The following is a 20,729-nucleotide window of genomic DNA, read 5'->3' as shown; positions in this document are numbered from 1 at the left end:
CCCATGTGAGGCTCACAGTCTTCATCCCCATTTTACAGATGAGGGAACTGAGGCAGAGAGAAGTTAAGTGGCTTGCCCAAGGCCACCCAGCAGACAAGTGGGGGAGCGGGGAGTAGAACCCACGTCCTCTGACTCCCAAGCCCGGGCTCTTTCCATTGAGCCATGCCGAGAGATTACTGTGTGCAGGGCACTGTGCTGAGCGCTTGGGAGAGTCCACTACAACAGAGTTGGCAGACACGTTCCCTGCCCAAATGGAGCTGTCTAGAGGGGAATGAGATTGATGTGAAACTACTTCGGAAAAATGAAAATGCTCTCAAACAAAACCAAGGAATTTTCATTCCTGCCCTTGATATTCTCCCCAACCTCAGCCCCACAGCACTTAGATCCCATATTTGTAATTTAGTTGAATATCCTTCTCCCCATCTCTTCTGTAAGCTCCCGGTAGGCAGGGAACGTGTCCACTAACTCGCCCAAGCGTTTAGTACAGTACTCTGCGCCCGGCAAACGTTCACTAAATACCACTGATCGACCGACTCGAAGGCAGAAATCACGTCCCCTACTCAATCCAGTGCTCTGCATACAGCAAGCGCTCGATAAATACCATCGATTATCAAGTTTCCCCGCACAATCCAAGGTGGATCTCTTTGACTCTAAGACCCGGGGAAAACACTTTGGGATTAGATCCAGCACCTCCTCCCCTCCACCCACCCGGGGCTGATCCTCAGACTCCAGCCAAGAATCTCCTCTCTTTCCGGCCCGGATTATCTCTGTTGGCATTCACCAAGAAACCCGAGACCACAAGTTGGTTCAAGGACTGTGTATTTTTGCAGAGATGGGAGGGTGTTTCTCTTCTCCGCTTTCATGCTGGAGAACGTTGGCACCCGAAACAATGCCCTGTCTGGTTTTGTTCTTTTCCCGGTTCGATTACAATCAAGAAACAAGGCCAACATTATGTGGGGGTTCACCTCCGGGGCAAAAGCCGCTCGGAACAAGCTCCTTGGGGGCTGGGGGAGATCTCCCGGAGGGGAGGGAGGTGTGTGGAGACAGACACAGGAGGCGATTTATTCTCCCCTTCTCCATCTCCCGGGTGAAATGGAAAAAAGCGTCGTCAGTCCGGGTCGGCATTGTAATAATAATAATTAATCACTGTGGTATTTAAGCGCTCGCTGTGTGCCAGACACTGTACTAAGTGCTGGGGGAGAGACAAGCTAATTGGGTTGGACACAGTCCCCATCCCACATGGGGCTCACGGCCCTCATCCTCCGATTTACGGACGAGGGATCTGAGGCATGGAGAAGTGAAGCGAAGGTCACGCAAGCAGACGAGCGGCAGAGCCGGGATTGGAACCCGGGTCCTTCTGACGCCCAGGCCCGGGCTCTACCCACTAGGCCGTGCTAATAGTAGAAATAGTCGCGTCGGGGATGGGGGTGAGAGTAGCGAGAATAACAGTGTGGCTCAGTGGAAAGAACCCGGGCTTGGGAGTCAGAGGTCATGGGTTCCAATCCCGGCTCTGCCACTTGTCAGCCGTGTGACCGTGGGCGAGTCACTTCACTTCTCTGTGGCTCAGTGGCCTCATCTGTAAAATGGGGATTAACTGTGAGCCTCACGTGGGACAACCCGATGACCCTGTATCTACCCCAGCGCTTAGAACAGTGCTCTGCACATAGTAAGCGCTTAACAAATACCAGCATTATTATTAACAGTGAGTTATTCTCACTGTTATATGACGGTGGTGGAACTGGTAGAGGGGGTGGTCGTGGCCCGTATCTCCCCCCAGCGCTTAGAACAGTGCCTGGCAAGGAGTGAGCGCTAGACAGATACCGTCATCGTCATCATTATGAGAGAGACAAAGGCCGAGGAGAAGGAAGAGACAGAGGCCGCAAGGATCCGGTCCAACTTTATATCCGAAGACCCCCGGCTGCTAGGCCGCAGGCGGGGGCTGGGGGAGGTGGGGAGGGGTCAGCAGGCGGTGGTCTCGGGCTCTCCCATGGTGCCGTGGGCCCGCACACGGTACAGACACGTGAAACGGGGGTGGCCCCAGTTGGACGTGATTTTTAGTTTTATGGAGCCAAAGGGCTTGGCGTGTTTGTTCTGTAACGAGAGCCAAAGGAACCCGGAGGCTGCCACGGTTCCGGTCCGTTAATCGTGGAAACCCCCTTCCCCTCCCGCCCGGCTCCCCGGACCCTCCCGGTGGGCAGCTGCGGGGTCGGGGCGAAGGCGCCTGATCGATGGCTTCTCATCCCGGTTCTGACGCTTGTCTGCTGCGTGACCTCGGGCCAGTCACTTTTCTAGGCCTCAGTGACCTCGACTGGAAAATGGGGACTAAGGCCGGGATGGGGACTGTGTCCAACCCGACACTACTCAGTACAGGGTGTAAGCGCTTTAAAAGGATGTTATTTATTGAGCACTTACCGGGTGAAGTGCTGAGGACAGTGCTGCGCACGTAGGAAGCGTATAATAATCATAATAATAATGGTGTTTGTTAAGCTCTTACTATACGCCGAGCACCGTTCTAAGTGCTGGGTAAGATACAAGGCGATCAGGTTGTCCTGATCACATGGGGCTCACAGTCTTAATTCCCATTTGACAGACGAGGTAACTGAGGCCCAGAGAAGTGAGGCGACTGGCCCAAAGTCACACAGCTGACAAGGGGCGGAGCGGGGATTAGAACCCACCATCTCGAACTCCCAAGCCCGGGCTCTTGCCACTGTGCCACGCTGCTTCTCCATTAAATATCACATATTCAATCTGCCACCAGATCCTCTCACTTCGACCTTCACAACATCGCTAAGATCGGCCCTTTCCCCTCCATCCGAGTCACTACCACATTAATACCACATTTATTTGTGTTGATGTCTCTCTCCCTCTCCAGTCTGTGAGCTGGTTGACATCCAAGATTGTCACTCTTGTTGTACTGTGCTTTCCCAAGCGTTTAGTACAGTGCTCTGCTGCACCCAATAAGCACTCAAATACGACTGACTGAATAAAATGATCACTCATCCTCTCCCGCCTGGATTACTGTACATATCAGCCTCCTTGATGACCTCCCAGCCTCCTGTCTCTTCACTCTGCTGCCCGGATCAGTTTTCCACAAAAACATTCAGGCCAGGTTTCCCCACGCCTCAAGAAACTCCAGCGGTTGCCAATCCACCTCTGCGTCAAGCAGAAACTCATCACCATCGGCTTCAAAGCCTCCCATCCCCTCGCCCCCTCCTACCTCACCTCGCTGATCGTCTACTCCAGCCCGGCCACATACTCCGCTCCTCTAATGCCAAACCTGTCCCTCCATCTCGTCTCTCGCGCCGCCAACCTCTCGCCCACGTCCCGCCTCTGGCCTGGAACGCCTTCCCTCCTCCGATCCCACAGACGATGACTCTCCTCCACTTCAAAGCCTTAGCGGAGGCCCGTCTCCTCCTCCGAGAGGCCTTCTCCGACTGCACCCTCCTTTCTTTCCTCTTCTCCCACTCCCTACCACGTCGCCCATTTTCCCGATGAGGGAACTGAGGCCCGGAGAAGTCAAGTGACTTGCTCGAAGTCACACAGCAGGCACGTGGTGGAGCCGGGATGAGAACCCGGGTCCTTCTAAGTCCAGGGCCCGGCCTCTTTCCGCTAGGCCACACACATTTCCTGCCCACAACTAGCTAAAAAAAAATCTCTCCTCTTTCCTTCCGGAACCTTCTCGAGCGTCTCAAGACGGAGCAATGGATGGTTCATCTCTCAGCTCCCCCACGGGCCGTCGTCCAAAACACCACCGGGGGTGGGCTCAACTAGTCACCCTTGACACGTACCTTGAGGTCAAATGTCTGGAGAGCGCTGTCGGCTTGGAACACGAAGGCCCCCAAGAAAACGTCTTCCCCGGTGTCGTCGACGCCCTGGGACGGAAGGAGAACGCAGCGAGGAGACCGTGGGCGGGGAAGGATCCATCGAGCGACCGCTCCGTTGGATTTACTGAGCGCTTACTGTGCGGAGCGCTGTACTAAGCGCTTGGGAGAGGAAAATGTGACAGTTGCTAGACATGTTCCCTTCCCGCAACGAGCTGACGGTCTATCAATCCGGCAGTGGTACTGACTGAGCCCCTACCGTATTCAGAATGCTGTACTGAGCGCTTGCGAGAGTCCAATATAGGAGAGTTGGTAGACACTAGCTTTTTGGTTCAGAGGCAGGAGATTAGAACGGGAGTTTGGGAGCCTGTAATATCCCTGGAACGTGGATTAGAGAAGCAGCGTGGCTCAGTGGAAAGAGCCCGGGCTTGGGAGTCAGAGGTCATGGGTTCGAATCCTGGCCCTGCCACGAGTCAGCTGTGTGAGTGTGAGCGAGTCGCTTAACTTCTCTGTGCCTCAGTTACCTCATCTGTAAAATGGGGATGAAGACTGTGAGCCTCACATGGGACAACTTGATGACCCTGTATCTCCCCCAGTGCTTAGAACAGTGCTCTGCACATAGTAAGCGCTTAACAAATACCAACATTAGTATCATTATTATTATTACGGGGTTAGGTCCCAGAGAAGCAGTGCTGCCTGGTGGTTAGAGCCGGGGCCTGGGAGTCAGAAGGACCTGGGTTCTCATCCCGGCTCTGCCATTTGCCTGCTGGTTGACCTTGGGTAAGTCACTTCACTTCTCTGGGCCTCAGTGCCCTCATCTGTACAACGGGGTTTAAGACCGTGAGCCCCACGTGGAACAGAGACTGGGTCCAACCTGATGAGCTTGTATCTACCTCAGCGCTTAGTACAGTGCCTAGCACATAAAAATCATTTAACAAATGCCATTTTTAAAAAAAATAAAGTGGGATGGGATGGCTAGAAAAGTAGTCGACCTTGGGGAACCAGTGCTCCCCCATGTAACTTTATCAACTCTGCACAGACAGTTCCGTTGTTTTGGGCACTCCTAAGAGCTTAGTACAGCGTTGCGCGCATAGTAAATACTACCGCTGGATGGATTGAAACGACTCACATAAACGGCGAAGTCTTTGGGGGCCGCATTGAGGTTTCCGGAGAGCGAGACAGCCTTGGGGATGTGCTGAATGGTGACGTTCGTGAGGTAGATTTTTCTGGCCAGGCGGATGACCACTTGGCCGTGGTGGCCCAGAAAGGGCCAGCAGTTGCCCGGGGTCACGTTGGGCTGGAACGAGAGCAGAGATAAAAGATGACGTGCCATCTGAGCGGTCGGAGGACCTGAGTTCTAGTCCCGGCTCTGCTCCGCCTGCCGTGTGACCTTGGGTCAGTCACTTGCGCTTCCCTCCATCTGTAAAATGGGGATTTAATACTGGCTCTCTCTCTCCTTCAGGATGTACGCTCAAAGACTAAGGAAGAGGGAGAAGGGGGAAGGAAGGAATAGCGAGACTTTAGCGGAGCAGGAACCGGGAGAAACGGTGTGAGGCTTCAAAGGGCAAAAAGGCCGAGATTTGCCATTTTGATCTCTTTAGGCTTGTCGGGTTTAGGTCTGGTCAGAGGAGTCGTTTTGTAGCTCCTCAGCTTTGTCAGGAAACCCTCTGGTTTGGTCAGAGAGCGGGGACGAGGCCACCATCTTATAACTCCTCAACTTTGTCAGGAAACTCTCAGGTTTGGTCAGAGAGTGGAGATGAGGGCACCATTTTGTATCCCCTCAGCCTTGTCAGATAACGCTCAGCTATGGCCATAGAGCTGAGGTGACACCTCCATTAATCAAAATATTATTATTCAAAACCTCCTCAGCCTTGTGAAACTTTCAGGTTTGGTCAAAGAGCGGAGATGAGGCCACCGTTCTGTTCCTCAGCCTCGTCGGATAACTCTCAGCTATGGTCGTAGAGCTGAGGTGACACCTCCATTATTCAAAATATTATTAATCAAAACCTCCTCAGCCTTGTTGGGAAACTTTGAAGTTTGGTCAAAGAACAGGGACGAGGCCTCCACTTTGGATCTCCTCAGTCTTGTTGGGAAACTTGCAGGTTTGGTCAAAGAATTGGGACGAGGCCTTCATTTTGGATCTCCTCAGCCATGTCGGGAAACTCTGGTCGGAGACCGGGAATGAGGCCTCCATTTAGGATCGTCTCGGCCCTGATCGTCGGAGAGCCGGGAACGTATCTAGCGACTCTGTTATACTGGACTCTTTCAACTGGATTCTAGCTTGCAGTCTGGCAAACAATCAATCAACTAATCAATAGTATTTACTGAGCGCTTACTGTGTGCAGAGCGCTTGGTAGAGACCGCTGCGGCAGAGTTGGTAGATACGATCCAGGAGCTTCCGGGCTAGATGGGGGGCATAATACGAAGATCAAAGCCCGATTACCACCCCGGAAAGGAAAGTTGGGAATTCTCACCTCCAATATGACTTCCGGGGAATGGGCGAAATCCCAGAGACGGAACCAGTTCCAATAGGATCTAGCTTTGCTGCAACTGTAAGTTGCCGACGTGTGCTCGAAATCGATGGCGGCACCTGAAATGGAAATTATGGATGCCCCCTCCCCAAGTCAGGGACAAGGAGAAGGTTTGGGGTTGGGGCTATTTTTTCCCCAAGGAGAGGCCGACAGGCTAAAGAAATAATAATAATAATAATGTTGGTATTTGTTAAGCGCTCGCTATGTGCACAGCACTGTTCTAAGCGCTGGGGTAGATACAGGGTGATCAGGTTGTCCATGTGAGGCTCACAGTCTTCATCCCCATTTTACAGATGGGGTAACTGAGACACCGAGAAGTCGCCCACAGTCACCCAGCTGACAGGTGGCAGATCCGGTATTCGAACCCATGACCTCCGACTCCCAAGCCCGGGCTCTTTCCACTGAGCCACGCTGCTTCCCTGAAAGAACTGTAGAGTCAACAAATCCCGAGTTCTAGTCCCGGCCTGCTGTGTGACCCAAGGCGAGTCACTTCACCTCTCTGGGACTCAGTTTCCTCATCTGTAAAACGGGGAGAACTCAGATCCCCCTCCCTCTTAGACTCTGGGGGACAGGACCTGATTCTCTTGCATCTGTTGCAACACTCAGTGTAGGGTGTGACACATAGTAAGAGGCCCAGAATCAGCGCCCTCATCAGAGAAAAATTGTGGCTCAGTGGAAAGAGCCCGGGGTTGGGAGTCAGTGGTCATGGGTTCGAATTCCGGCTCTGCCACTTGTCAGCTTTGTGACTGTGGGCAAGTCACTTCACTTCTCTGTGCCTCAGTGACCCCATCTGGAAAATGGAGATTAACTGTGAGCCTCACGTGGGACAACCTGATGACCTTGTATCTACCCCAACGCTTAGAACAGTGCTCTGCACATAGTAAGTACTTAAAAAATACCAACATTATTATTATTTGTGGGGTGCAACTAAGGGTGGAACAACTTTATTAACGGGGCACCCCCTATAGATTCCTATAGGGTACACTGATTTATGTACCAAGGAGAATAGGCATTTGCAATGCAATAAGCCATGATTTTTTTTTAATGGCACTGAAGTGCTTACTATGTGCCAGGCACTGTTCTAGGCGCTGGGGGAGATACAAGCTAGTCAGGTTGGATACAGTCCCCTGTCCCACGTGGGGCTCTCAGTCTCAAACCCCATTTTCCAGGTGAGGGAATTGCGGCCCAGAGAAGTAAAATGACTGGCCCAAAGTCACCCAGCAGACAAGCTGCGGAGAGGAATTAAAACCCAGATCCCGCTGACTCGCTTGGGCCACGCTGCTTCTTTTTTGATCTGATGATTCACAGCTTTTTATTTAATCCCTCGGCATTTTCGTCCATATCCATAATTTTTTTTATATCTATTAATGTCTCTCTCCCCCTCTAGACTCTTAGCTCGCTGCGGGCAGGAAATGCGCCCGTCGTATTGCTCCGTTCAGTGCTCCGCACACTGTAAGTGCTCAATAAATACCTCTAACTGATCAGTTTAGATTAATGTCCGTCTTTCCCTCTTGACCGGCAACTCCTCACGGGCGGGGAATTTATCTACCGACTCTGTTAGATCGGACCCTCCCAAGCACTCAGTAGAGAGGTCTGCAAACCGTAAGGGCTCAATACGTATCAGTGATCGATCGATCGGTCGATTGACTCACCAATAGATTTTAGGGCAAAGTCAGGCTTCTCTATATAGTCTCCTTGGATCATCGTCAATATCTTCTGGACAATCTTTTGCTAAAATCCCAGGAAACAGAAGAAAAATACAAATATGAACTCTGTTAGATCAATATCGGGAGCAGGACTGTTCGGTAGCTCTAGACCGTCAGCTCCCTGTGGGCAGGGAACTTGTCTACCCATTCTGTGGCGCCGGACTATCTCCTAAGCGCTCAGTACAGCGCTCCGCACACAGTAAGTGCTCAATAAGCATCACTGATTGATGGTTAGACTATCAGCTCCTTGAGAGCAGAGATCACGTCTACCGACTCCTTTTGAATTGACCTCTCCCAAGGGCTTAGGACAGTGCTCTGCACACATTAAGCGTTCAATAAATACCAGACAGATTAACCCTTGTCTTCTTTTTGCTAAAATGAAGAGGAATCGCTTCTGCTGCAGTTGATTCTCCCCAGGGTCAGTACAGCGCTCTGCACACAGTGAGTGCTCAATGATTGATTTTGTTTAGCACTTACTCTGTGCCAAGCACTGTACTAAGAGCTGGGCAGGCACAAACTAATCAGGTTAGACCCAGTCCCCTGTTCCATACGGGGCTCTCAGTCTTCATCCCCATTTTACAGATGAGGGAACCGAGGCCCAGAGAAGTGACTTGCCCGAGGTCACCCAGCAGACGAGTCCCCGTTTTAGACCGTGAGCCCGTTGTTGGGCAGGGACGCTCTCTATCTCTTGCCCAATTGTCCATTCCAAGCGATTAGTACAGTGCTCTGCACACAGTAATCGCTCAATAGATACTATTGAATGAATGATTGAATGAGTGACCGAGCGGGGATGAGAACCCAGGCTCTTCTGAGTCCCAGCCCTGTTCTCTACCTACTAGGCCGCGCTGCTTCTCTAAGAGAAGTGACTGGCCCAAGGTCACACAGCCTGCGCCCTCCACGGAGGACAGACATCCCATCTACTTGTATCCATCCCTCGACAAACACCAGTAAGAAGACCGTGAGCCCCATAAGGGAGTAGGACTGGCTCTAATCCGCTTAGTTTGTCTCTACCCCAGCGCTCAGCACAGTGTCTGCCACATCGTAAGCACTTAAATACCGTAGATGGAGGAGCCTCACCTCATCCGACATGGCTCTGATCTCCTGCAGGGTGGCTAGTAGCTTATCCGTGATGGCTCTGAGGTCTTTGATTTCTCTAGCTTGGAGTTGGACCATCTCCTGATACTCCCTGTTATGGGAGAAGAAACGGGGACCGGGTCAGCCCAGTGGGTAGAACCTGGGGGGGGGGGTCAGAGGATCTGGGTTCTAATTCCAGCTCTGCCACCTGTGGGCTGCATGACCTTGGGTAAGTCATTTCACTTGCCTTAGAGAAGCAGGAGCCGGGTGGAAAGGGTCCAGGCTGGGGCATCGGAGGACTTGGGTTCTAATCCAGACTCGCCTGCCCTGTGACCTTGGGTACATCCCTTCACTTCTCTGGGCCTCGGTCTCCTCCTCTGGGAAACGGGGATTCAATCCCCGCTCTCCCTCCTCTCGTGTGGGACAGGGACTCTGCCTGATCTGATTAACCTCTATCTACCCTAGCATTTAGAAGAGTGTTTGGCACACTGTGAGCACTTAAACACAATAATAATAATAACAATAATCCTGGCTCCACCAAACTCGTTGTGGGCAGGGAATGTGACTACTGTTTGTTATATTGTACTCTCCTAAGTGCTTAGTACAGTGCTCCGCACACGGTGAGAGCTCAATAAATACCGATGACTGACTGTTATTTTGGACTCTCCCAAGGGATGAGTCCAGTGCTCGGCCCACATTAAGCGCTCAATAAATACCACCGATTAATTGCTACTAGTCTCCTTCTTGCCAAAGGGCAGTAACTCCGTTGTATTGGCCTCTCCAAAGCGTTTAGTACAGTGTGCATTAAATGTCACTGACTGCCTGCCACTTGTCTCCGTGACAAAGTGAAGGGGACGGTCTCTGTTGTATTAGACTCCTCCAAGAGCTCAGTACAGTGCTCGGCATACAGTAAGCGCTCAATAAGTAGCATTTAGGATCGACTGAATGATGATGTGACCATCTTTTCTAGGTTATTGGGTGTCTCTGCCTCTCTCTCCCAGAGTCCCCTGTTTGCCCCTAAAAATCCGAGATCCCCACGATCAGAAATATCCACCAGAAGCAGGATTGGGATAAAGTGGAAATTTCCCGGTTGGTTTTTTTTTTATGGTATCTGTTAAGCATTTACTACGTACCAGGCACTGTACTAAGCGCTGGGGGAGATACAAAATCATCAGGTTGGTCAGTCTCTCTCCCACAAGGGGCTCACAGTCCAATCAGTGGTATTTATTGAGCGCTAAGTGCAGAGCACTGTACTAAGCACTTGGGAGAGTCCAACAAAACAGAATTAGCTGAAAGTTTCCCTGCTCCTAATAATAATGATGGTATTTGTTAAGCGCTTACTACGTGCCAAGCACTGTTCTAAGCACATAATGAGCTGACAGTCTAGAGGGAGTAGGAGGGAGAACAGGTATTGAATCTCCATTTCACAGAGGAGGTAACTGAGGCTCAGAGAAGTAAGGTGACTTATCCAAGGTCACACAGCGGACCAGTGGCGGAGCCGGGATTAGAACCCAGGTCCTCTGACTCCCAAGCCCGGGCTCTACCCATCAGGCCGCGCTGCTTCTCTATCTTCTCTCATCACCATTTGCTTTCGGGTTGATCTCGGGATCAGGATGGAGGGACACGATAGGTCATGTGGTCCATCCCCCTGCCTCTGAATTTAGCCTCCTGTGAGGATTACAGGGAGCTGAGTTTCTGAGGAAATTCTCACCTCAGGGCTGTAGAGTCAGGGCCTAAAACCTGGAGGCAAAACAAAAACAAAATCAATCCATCCATGGTACTTACTGAGGCACTTACTATGCCTAGAGCACTGTACTAAGCACTTGGGAGAGGACAACAGCAACGGATCGGGAATACGGAGGCTGGGATTCTACTCCTTGGTCTAATAACGATAACTGGGGTAATAATGATAATAACAATAGTACTTGTTAGGCGCTTACTACGTGCCAGGCACTGTTCTAAACACTGGGGTAGTTACAAGCTAATCAGGTGGGACCCAGTCCCCGTCCCCCGTGGGGCTCCCAGTCTTCACCCCCATTTGACAGAGGAGGGAACCGAAGCACAGAGAAGTGAAGTGACTTGCCCAGGGTCACACAGCAGACAAGGGACGGAGCCGGAATTAGAACCCAGGTCCTCCTGACTCCCAGGCCCAAGTTCTAGCCACTAGGCCCTGCTGCTTCTCTGACCACCCTGACCCGATTTGCTCGCCTCCATCCCGGCGCTTAGTACGGAGCCCGGCACATGATAAGCGCCTAACAATTTTTTAAAAATGGTATTTAAGCCCTTCCTAGATGCCGGGCACTGGTCCAAGTGCTGGGGGAGAGACAAGCTAATCCACAAACAAGCTAACAAATCCCACAGTTACCATCATCGTCATTATTAGTATTATTCTCCGGGCGGAGGTGGGCACGGGGGGTCTCGGCCAGGGGGGCGGGCCCAGTTCTCACCTTCTGCAGGAAGTGCGTCTGCCACTGTCGACTGAAGCACAAGCTCAAACCTGCCAGCGGACGATCAGTCGGTCAATCGATCGATCGGTCAATGGGTCCGTCGAGTCGGCGGCGGCTGGCCCACCTCCCCGGGCACCGGGCCCGAAGGGGGGACTGGCCGCCCACCTCCTCCACCCTCCAAGGGCCACTTGCGGTCAGTGGTCGTCCCCTGCTAGGCTAACTAACCTTCCTCGCCCACCTCCCTCAGAAGTACTTACCTCCTACTCTGAGACGTACTTACCTAGGGCCCCGAGAAGTACTCACCTATCCCCTTGACGATTCGCCTCCCACCCCGAGAAGTACTTACCTATCATCTTGAGGATTCACCTCCCACCCTGAGAAGTACTTGCCTAGCATCCTGAGTACTTACCTCCCACACTCACTTACCCTGAGGACTTACCTACCACACTCAGTCCTTACCTACCACCCTGAGGACTTACCTACCACCTCGAATATTCCCCTACCACCCTGAAAAATCCTTACCTATCATCCTAAGCACTTACCACCCACACTCAGTACCACCTTGAGAAGGACTTACCTACCACCCTCGGTACTTACCCCCCACCCTGAGAAGTCCTTACCTATCATCCCAAGCACTTAGCCACCGCACTCAGGACTTACACACCACCTTGAGAAGTACTCACCTATCACCCCGAGGACTTACCTACCACACTCAGTACTTACCCACCACCTTGAGTACTTACCTACCATCCCAAGTACTTACTCTTGACACTCCAGAGTACTTACCCAACCACACTCAGGAGAACTCACCTCCTTTCCTGAGTACTTACGCTTGACACTCAGAAGTACTTCCCCGCTATCCTGAGAAGTGCTCACCCATCACCCTGAGAAGTACTTACCTACCCCCCCGAGATGACTTACCTATCACCCTGAGTACTTATCCACTGCCCTCAAAAGAACTTACCTACCACCCTGAGTACTTACTCAACGCCCCCAGTAGTATTACCCACCAGTTCGAGAAGTACTTACCTTCCACCCTGAGTACCTATTCCACAAACTCAGTAGAAATTACCCACCACCTCGAGAAGTACTTACCCGTCACCCTGAGTACGTACCCCCCGCCGTCAGAAGAGCTTACCTACTGTCCCCAGGACTTACTCAACACCCTCAAAAGTACTCACCCACTTGCCCTCAAAGGAGCACCTACCCAACCACAGTCAGAAGTACTTACCTACCACCCTGAGAAGTACCTACCCACCACACTGAGAAGGAGCAGCACCTTCAACCTCTTCTGGAGCACAGCCACTCTGAGGAAAAAGGAGGAGGAGCCCGGTGGTGGGGGACAATTTGCCGTGTTTCATCTGCCCGCCGATCAGTTAAGACCATCGACAGGAGTAAAGTCCAGCTCTAGACTGTCAGCTCGCTGTGGGCAGGGGATGTGTCTACCGACTCTATTGGATTGGACTCTCCCAAGCGCTCAGTCCAGTGCTTTGCACGCAGCGGGAGCTCAATAAATGCCACTGATGGATTGATAATGTCTGTCACCCCCTCTAGACTGTCAGCTCCTTGTGGGCAGGTAATGTGTCCACCAACTCTTTTGCACTGGACTCTCCCAGAAGCTCAGTCCAGTGCCCTGCACACAGGAAGCACTCAGTAAATACTACTACTAATTATGGTACTTGTTAAGCGCTTACTATGTGCCAGGCACCGCTCTGAGCGCCGGGGGAGATGCAAGCTAATCAGGTTGGACTCAGTCCCTGCCCCACATGGGGCCCACAGTCTTCATCCCCATTTTCCAGATGAGGGAACTGAGGCCTAGAAGAGTGAAGTGACAGACCCAAGGTCACTCAGCAGGCAAGGGGCGGAGCTGGGATTGGAACCCAGGTCCTTCTGATTCCCGGGCTCACGCTCTACCCACTTGTATCTCTCTTTCCCCCAATCCAGTTTATTTCACTCCCGTGGGTCTCCCCATCCCTTCACCCCACTTCCGTCATACCTGGAGCACTTGAGGAGGGCAGCCTGAGAAGTTTTCTCCAGGTAACTGATGAGGCTCACTCTCCAGGCTGTTGAAACAATCAATCAGTTGTATTTATTGAGCGCTTACTGTATGCAGAGCAGTGTACTAAGCAGTGGGAGAGGAAAGCATAATATAGCAGGGTTGGCGGACACAGTCCCTGCCTGCAACGAGGGGACAGTTTAATAGGGGAATCATGAAGAGAAATCAATAAATGAGGGACATAAGGGATGTGGGGCTTGGGGAGGAAGAAAGGGAGCGAGTGAGGGCGACGCAGAAGGGAGGAGAAGAGGAGGAAAGGAGGGCACAATCAGGGAGGGCCTCTTGGAGACTTATTGAGCACTTCCTATGGGCAGAAGACTGGACTGAGCACTTTAGAGAGTCCGAGAGAGTTCATAAACGTGACCCCTATTCTCAAGGAGCTGACAGTCTAGCAATCAGTATCGATCATATTTACTGAGCGCTTCTTGTGGGCAGAGCAGTGTACTAAGTGCTTGGGAGAAGCACGATCCCTGCCCTCAAGGAGCTGAGGAGGTTACTGTGTACAGAGCACTGTACTGAGCGCTTGGGAGAGCCCGATAAAGTTAATAGACCCAATCCCTGCCCCGAACGACAAACTGAACAAGTACAGTTTTCTTAATTGCTCTCTGAAGAGAAGCCACGCGGCTTTAGCGGCTCGAACCGGGGCCTGGGATTCGGGGGACTGGGTTCTTCTCCCGGCTCTGACACTTGTTTGCTGAAGTCATTTCACTTCCCCGGGCTTCAATTCTCTTGTCTGCAAAATGGGGATTCGATTCCCGCCATCCCCCTCCCCCCTCCATAACCAAAGGACGATAGCTCTCCCCTCTCTTCAAAGCTTTATCGAAGGCCCTTCTCCTCCTCCCAGAGGCCTTCCCTGACTGCGCCCTCCTTTCCTCTTCTCCCTCTCCCTTCTGCGTCGCCCCGACTCGCTCCCTTTCTTCCTCCCCCCTCCCAGGCCCAAGACATTTATGTCTAGATCTTTATTTAATTCATTTCTATTCGTGTCTGTCTCCCCCTCTAGACTGTCAACTCGTTGTGGACAGGGAATGTGTCTGTTATATTGTTATATTGTACTCTTCCCAGCGCCTAGTACAGTGTGCTGCACCCAGTGCTCAATAAATACGACCAAGTGTTCTCCCTCCTACTTAGACCGTGAGTCCTGTGTTGGGCAGGGACTGTGTCCAACCTGATTATCTACCCCAGCGCTTACTACACTGCTTGACATATAGTAAGTGCTTAACAAATGGCATTATTATTATTATTACAGACATAGTAAATGCTTAACATACACCATTATTATTACAGTGCTCTGCCTACAGTAGGTGCTCAATAAATATGATTGCTTGCTAATAATGATAACGATAGTAATAAAACTTTCATACTCAACTCACTTTTGAGGGGAGGAGGAGGAGGAGGAGGAGGAGGAGGAGGAGGAGGGGGAAGAAGAGGAGGAGAAGGTGGAAGAGAAGTCCTCTCTGGGTCTGTACTGCCTGTTTCTTCCCCTGTGGAAAACCACAAGATAGGAATTAGTCAAGCAAAAGACATCACCCCGGGGCCCAGCAGAGAGAATAATATTCAAATTATATCATATTCATTATTATTAATTAATATCAATATAATAACAATGATAAGTGTGGTATTTAAGCGCTTACTATGTGCCAGTCACCGCAACAAGCGCTGGGGGAGATACAAGATACACATTCAGCACGGTGTAGTGGATAGAGACCAGGCCTTGAGAGTCGAAAGGTCATGGGTTCTAATCCCGGCTCCGCCACTTGTCCGCTGTGTGACTTTGGGCAAGTCACTTCACTTCTCTGGGCCTCGGTTCCCTCATCTGTCAACTGGGGATGGAGACTGTGAGCTCCACGTGGTGGGCAGGGATTGTCTCTCTTTATTGCGGAATTGTACTTTCCAAGCAGTTAGTACAATGCTCTGCACACAGTAAGCACTCAATAAGTACGATTGAATGAATGAATGTCAGGGACAGTGTCCAACCCGATTGGTTTGTATCCACTCCAGCGTTTAGAAATAATAATAATGATGGTATTTGTTAAGCGCTTACTATGTGCCAAGCACTGTTCTAAGCGCTGGGGGAGATACAAGGTCATCAGGTGGTCCCACGTGGGGCTCCCAGACTTCATCCCCATTTTTACAGATGAGGTCCCTGAGGCCCAGAGAAGTGAAGCGACTTACCCAAAGTCACACAGCGGACAAGTGGCGGGATCAGGATTAGAACCCACGACCTCTGACTGCCCAGCCCAGGCTCCTTCCTGGCACAAAGCAAGCCCTTAAGAAATACCATAATAATTACTATTGTTGTAATTATCCCCCCATGGGCACACACCCACATCCTCCCCCTCCCCGGCTTCCTTCAGGTTACCTGTACCTGGGTCTGGATGCCGGACCATGACCAGAGAAGTCTGGCTGCTTTGCCTGACGACAGACTCCATGGACACCCCAGGGGGCTCACGGCTCCTCTGGCGATTCCTGGGGGGTGGGGGGAGGCGGAAGAGACCCTTGAGCTGAGGGGGAGACCCCATCCCCAACCCTAGGACTTCCCTCCCCCTCCTTAATAATAATAATAATAATAATGATAATGATGATGATGATGGCATTTGTTAAGCGCTTACTATGCGCCCAGCACCGTTCTAAACACTGGGGTAGAGTCAAGGTGAACAGGTTGTCCCCCATGGGGCTCACAGTCTCATTCCCCATTTTACAGATGAGGGAACTGAGGCACAGAGAAGTGACTTGCCCGCGGTCAACCAGCAGACAAGCGGCGGAGTTACGTGGTGCCCCCCGCAGCCCAGAGTAACCCCAGTGCCCCCCACCCCCCGGGGAAACAATGGTTAATAATCACAACCACCACAACAATCATCATAAATGACCGAGGCGTTTTTTAAGCGCTTACTACGGGGCAAGCACTGTGCTAAGCACTGGGGGAGATAGAAGCTACATGTCGACATCCCAAGATGACGGCGACGGTAGGAGGGCTGAAAGAGCCGGAAAGGGAGAGGGCCAGAGATCCAAAGTGGGACATTTCTTCCAGACCCACGCAGGGAAGGGTCTCTGACTCCATCCGCCCCCCGCTCCCCACCCGTGGGGGCGTCTAGGACGGCGCCAGAAGGAAGAAAGGGACGCTGAGCCCTGTAGGCCTTCACACAGAGGCCTAAATTTGTGCCTGAGGGAAAGGCCTTTGACCTTCCCAGCGCACACTCGGGCAAACCAGGGCTCAAAAAACCGGAATCTAAGGGGAGGGTCTCCCCTTAGTCAAGCGAAAGACATCACCCCGGGCCCAGCAGAGAGAATAATATTCAAATTATATCATATTCATTATTATTAAATATCAATATAACAATGATAATTGTGGTATTTAAGCGCTTACTATGTGCCAGTCAGCGCATTAAGCGCCGGGAGAGACACAAGATACATATTCAACATGGTGTAGTGGCTAGAGCCCAGGCCTTGAGAGTCAGGAGGTCATGGGTTCTAATCCCCGCTCCGCCACTTGTCTGCTGAGTGACCTCGAGTGACCTAGGATCTATCCGCGGAAGGGACCCCCCGAGACCCTCACCCCTTTCCCCAACTTTGAGCCAGAGAAAATACTACTAATCATCATGATTACAATAATAACGGCATTTGTTAAGCACTTACTATGTGCCAGGCACTGTACTAAGCACTGGGGTGGCTACAAGCAAATCGGGCTGGACACAGTCCCCGTCCCCGGTTGGACTCACACTCGCCATCCCCCTTTTACAGATGAGGGAACTGAGGCCCGGAGAAGTGAAGTGACTTGCCCGGGTTCACCCAGCAGACGAGTGAAGCCAGCGGGGCTCAGTGGGTAGAGCCCGGGCTTGGGAGTCAGAGGACGTGGGCAAACTACTTAATTTGCCTGGGCCTCAGTCCCCTCATCTGTAAAATGGGGACTAAGATCGTGAGCCCCTCGTGGGACAACCTGATTACCTTGTATCTCCCCCAGCGCTTAGAACAGTGCTTGGCACGTAGCCAGCGCTTAACCAACACCATTATTATTATTAAGTGGTGGAGTCAGGATTAGAACCCATGACTCCGAGGCCCGTGCCTGTTGATTTTTGTATTGGATTGGCCCAAGCGCTTAGTTCAGTGCTCTGCTCACAATACGTACTAAATAAATACGATTGAAGAAACAAAGATATAGTCACCCGTCTACCACCTGCTAGAGCTGCTCGCCCATCCTCTCGGCAGGCGCTTTAATGAGCCACTTAATCGCAGCTGAGAATTTGTGGATTCCCCTCAGCTGGGACCCGCTGAGTCGCCCCCTTCTAGAGGAATTTGCCCCAGCCCACTGGGGCTACAGTTCAAAACTTCTCTTCAGCCCTGATCCCTTTGGTTTCCCCTTCCCTGTCCCTTCATAATAATAATAATGATAATGATATTTGTTAAGCACTTACTATGTGCCAGGCATTGTACTAAACGCTCGGGTGGATGCAAGCAAAGTGGGCCGGACACAGTCCCTGTCCCAAGTGGGGCTCACAGTCTCCATCCCCATTTTCCAGATGAGGGAATGAGGCCCAAATGAAGTGGCTTCCCTAAAGACACACAGCAGACAAGTAACAGGTGGGGGAATTAGAACCCACGACCTTCTGACTCCCAGGCCCGGGCTCTACCCACTAAGCCAGGCTGCTTCTCGTAGGCACTGGGAGGGTACAAAGTAGATAACTTTTTCGGCCCAAAATGAGTTTACAGTCTAGAGGAGGAGACAGACATCATTAGAAATAAATAAATGATGGATACGTACATTAGTCAACTGAAATAAAGCGAGGGTCTCCGCCACCCCCTGCTCTTTCTAATCCCCCTGGGATCGCCGCCTTGGAGGGGAGGGACGCTGAGCCCACCGGCAAAAAAATTGCGACAAGGACCCAGACTCCCCCCAAACCCCCAAAAACAGGGGAGAGACTCTCTAAAGAGTTAAAAAGGTGGAAACAGAGACCTACCCAACGCCTAAGACCTTGATAAAGACGCTCGCCTAGTCCCTCCCCCCCCCGCCGCTTTAATGACTCGCTAATCACAGCTGAGAATTTGTGGATTTCCCTCCCAGCTGGGACCTGCTGAGTCGCCTCTTTCCAGAGGAATTTGCCCCAGCCCACTGTTCCAAGCGCTTAACAAACACCATTATTATTATTACCCACAAATAATGTCCCATTAGGTCACCTAGGACAATCCCTAGACAGTTCGTGATGGGCAGGGAAAATGTCTGCTAATTCTGTTGGATTGGACTCTCTCAAGAGCTTAATACATTGCTTTGCACTCAGTAGGCGCTCAATAAATACGATTGAATGAATAAATGAATGAACGTCTATCCCCCTCTCTAGCTCCTTAGGGCAGGGATTTGTTTGCTGACTTTGTTGGATTGGACTTTCCTAGTGGATAAATCCCGGGCCTGGGGGTCAAAAGGTCATGGGTTCTTATCTCGGCTCCGCCACTTGTCTGCTGTGTGGCCTTGGGCAAGTCACTTCACTTGTCTTCAAAAGCAGGCGTGGCCTGGAGGAGAGAGCCCGGATCTGGGAATCAGAAGGACCTGGTTCTCATCCCGGTTCCGCCACCCGTCTGCTGGGAGACCTTGGTCGAGTCATTTTACTGCTCTGCGCCTCAATTTCCTCAACTGTAAAATGGGGATTCAATCCCTGTCCTCTCTCCTACCTACCCTGTGAGCCCCATGCGGGACAGGGACTGTATCCGACCTATTTAACTTGTACCTACCCTAGCGCTTAGAAGAGTTTTTGACATTTAGTAGGTGCTTAACAAATACCATTTAAAAATGAAAATAAAACCCCTGGATCTAGAGAAGCAGCGTGGTTTAGTGGAAAGAGCCCGGACTTGGGAGTCAGAGGTAGTGGATTCTAATCCCGACTCCTCCACTTGTCAGCTGCGTGATTTTGGGCGAGTCACTTCACTTCTCTGTGCCTCAGTTTCCTCATCTGTAAAACGAGGATGAAGACTGTGAGCCCCACGTGGGACAACCTGACTACCTTGTATCTCCCCCAGCGCTTAGAACAGTGCTCGGCATATAGTAAGCGCTTAATAAATACCACTATTATTATTATTATGGACTGTTGACAATTGCCCAAGTTCACAGAGCAGGGACGTGGTGGAGGCGGGTTTGGAACTCGGGTCCCTGTCGACCGGAGGCAGACCTAAGTGACATGGAGCTAAAGAGGGCAAAGCCACGTGCAAGAGGGACGCAGAAGGGAGAGGGAGGGGGGAGAAGGGGCCTTACATATTATAAATTATTTATATTAATGTCAGGGGCCATTAATGACATGGGACATGCCTATCAAAATCCCGGGTCCGCCCCTTGTCAGCTGTGTGACTGGGCAAGGCATTTAACTTCTCTGTGCCTCAGTTATCTCATCTGTAAAATGGGGATTAAGACTGTGAGCCTCACGAGGGACAACCTGATTACCCTGTATCTACCCCAGCGCTTAGAACAGTGCTCTTCAAACAGTAAGCGCTTAACAAACACCAACATTATTATTATTATTATTGTGTTGTAGTCTCCCAAGTGCCCAGGACGGTGCTGTGCACACTGTAAGCGCTCACTGCTCCACCCAGCAGGCTCTCCTACCTCTTGGACTTGGCCCTGGCCTTCCTCCCCCGACCCCCCGATCTGGGGGGGCCAGGTCTGCCCCGATCGTCCGTGGAGGTCGTACTCCCCGAACGGGTGAACCTCAGCTTCGGCCTCATGGCTTCCCCCGCCCCCTCGGGCTCCCCTTGACCGGTCAGGTTTGGGGGGGGTTCTCCAAAGCCCCCCCCCCGGGAGTGGAGAGAGAGTCTGGCTCTTTCTGGCCCCCAGGGACAAGAAGCTGGACCCCCCAGAATGACCTCACGGGGCGTGGCTGTGACCTCACAGGGGCAGGAGGGAGGCTGCCAAGCGACGCTTTGACAGAAGGAGGATGCGGGTTGCCAAGCAACACTGTCACAGGGGCAGGATGAGGGTTGCCAAGCAACACCGCCACCGAGGCAGGTTGCCAAGCAACGCTACGACGGAGGCGGGATGCCGATGGCCAAGTAACACTGCTACAGAGGCAGGATACAGGTTGCCGAGGAATGCTACTAAAGAGCCAGGATGCAGGTAG

General features: G+C 51.7%; 1 protein-coding gene across 3 annotated transcripts; it reads right to left on the bottom strand.

The window, feature by feature from the left end:
- Window positions 1–1,881: 1,881 nt before the first annotated feature.
- SUN5 (Sad1 and UNC84 domain containing 5) lies at window positions 1,882–20,435 on the bottom strand. 3 transcript variants are annotated; one of them, XM_029049399.2, is made up of 13 exons: window positions 20,219–20,435; window positions 16,001–16,101; window positions 15,006–15,116; window positions 13,576–13,642; window positions 12,834–12,886; window positions 11,580–11,629; window positions 10,844–10,872; window positions 9,136–9,244; window positions 8,005–8,083; window positions 6,296–6,411; window positions 4,951–5,118; window positions 3,789–3,872; window positions 1,882–2,091 (listed from the first exon to the last, which is right to left on the bottom strand). In XM_029049399.2, the coding sequence occupies exons 1-13, from the start codon at window positions 20,335–20,337 to the stop codon at window positions 1,960–1,962; spliced, it is 1,218 nt and encodes a 405-aa protein (XP_028905232.1). In that variant the 5' UTR covers window positions 20,338–20,435; the 3' UTR covers window positions 1,882–1,959. The 3 variants fall into 3 exon arrangements, with proteins under 3 accessions (XP_028905232.1, XP_028905234.1, XP_028905235.1); XM_029049401.2 differs by lacking the exon at window positions 20,219–20,435 and adding an exon at window positions 18,392–18,535; XM_029049402.2 differs by lacking the exon at window positions 20,219–20,435 and adding an exon at window positions 17,796–17,890.
- Window positions 20,436–20,729: the final 294 nt, after the last annotated feature.

The sequence above is a fragment of the Ornithorhynchus anatinus genome, chromosome 21 (genome assembly GCF_004115215.2).
Source record: "Ornithorhynchus anatinus isolate Pmale09 chromosome 21, mOrnAna1.pri.v4, whole genome shotgun sequence".
Lineage (NCBI taxonomy): Eukaryota > Metazoa > Chordata > Mammalia > Monotremata > Ornithorhynchidae > Ornithorhynchus > Ornithorhynchus anatinus.
This window is presented reverse-complemented; position numbering and strand designations above follow the sequence as displayed.

What these genes read in the sequence shown, in the direction of transcription:
- SUN5 (XM_029049399.2), bottom strand. Translation starts at nt 20,337, where the DNA reads ATGAGGCCGAAGCTGAGGTTCACCCGTTCGGGGAGTACGACCTCCACG. An exon ending in GCCCTCCTCAAGTGCTCCAG is followed by an intron (nt 12,887 to 13,575) that starts GTATGACGGAAG and finishes CTTTTTCCTCAG; the next exon opens with AGTGGCTGTGCTCCAGAAGA. An exon ending in CCAAAGACTTCGCCGTTTAT is followed by an intron (nt 3,873 to 4,950) that starts GTGAGTCGTTTC and finishes CTTCCGTCCCAG; the next exon opens with GGCGTCGACGACACCGGGGA.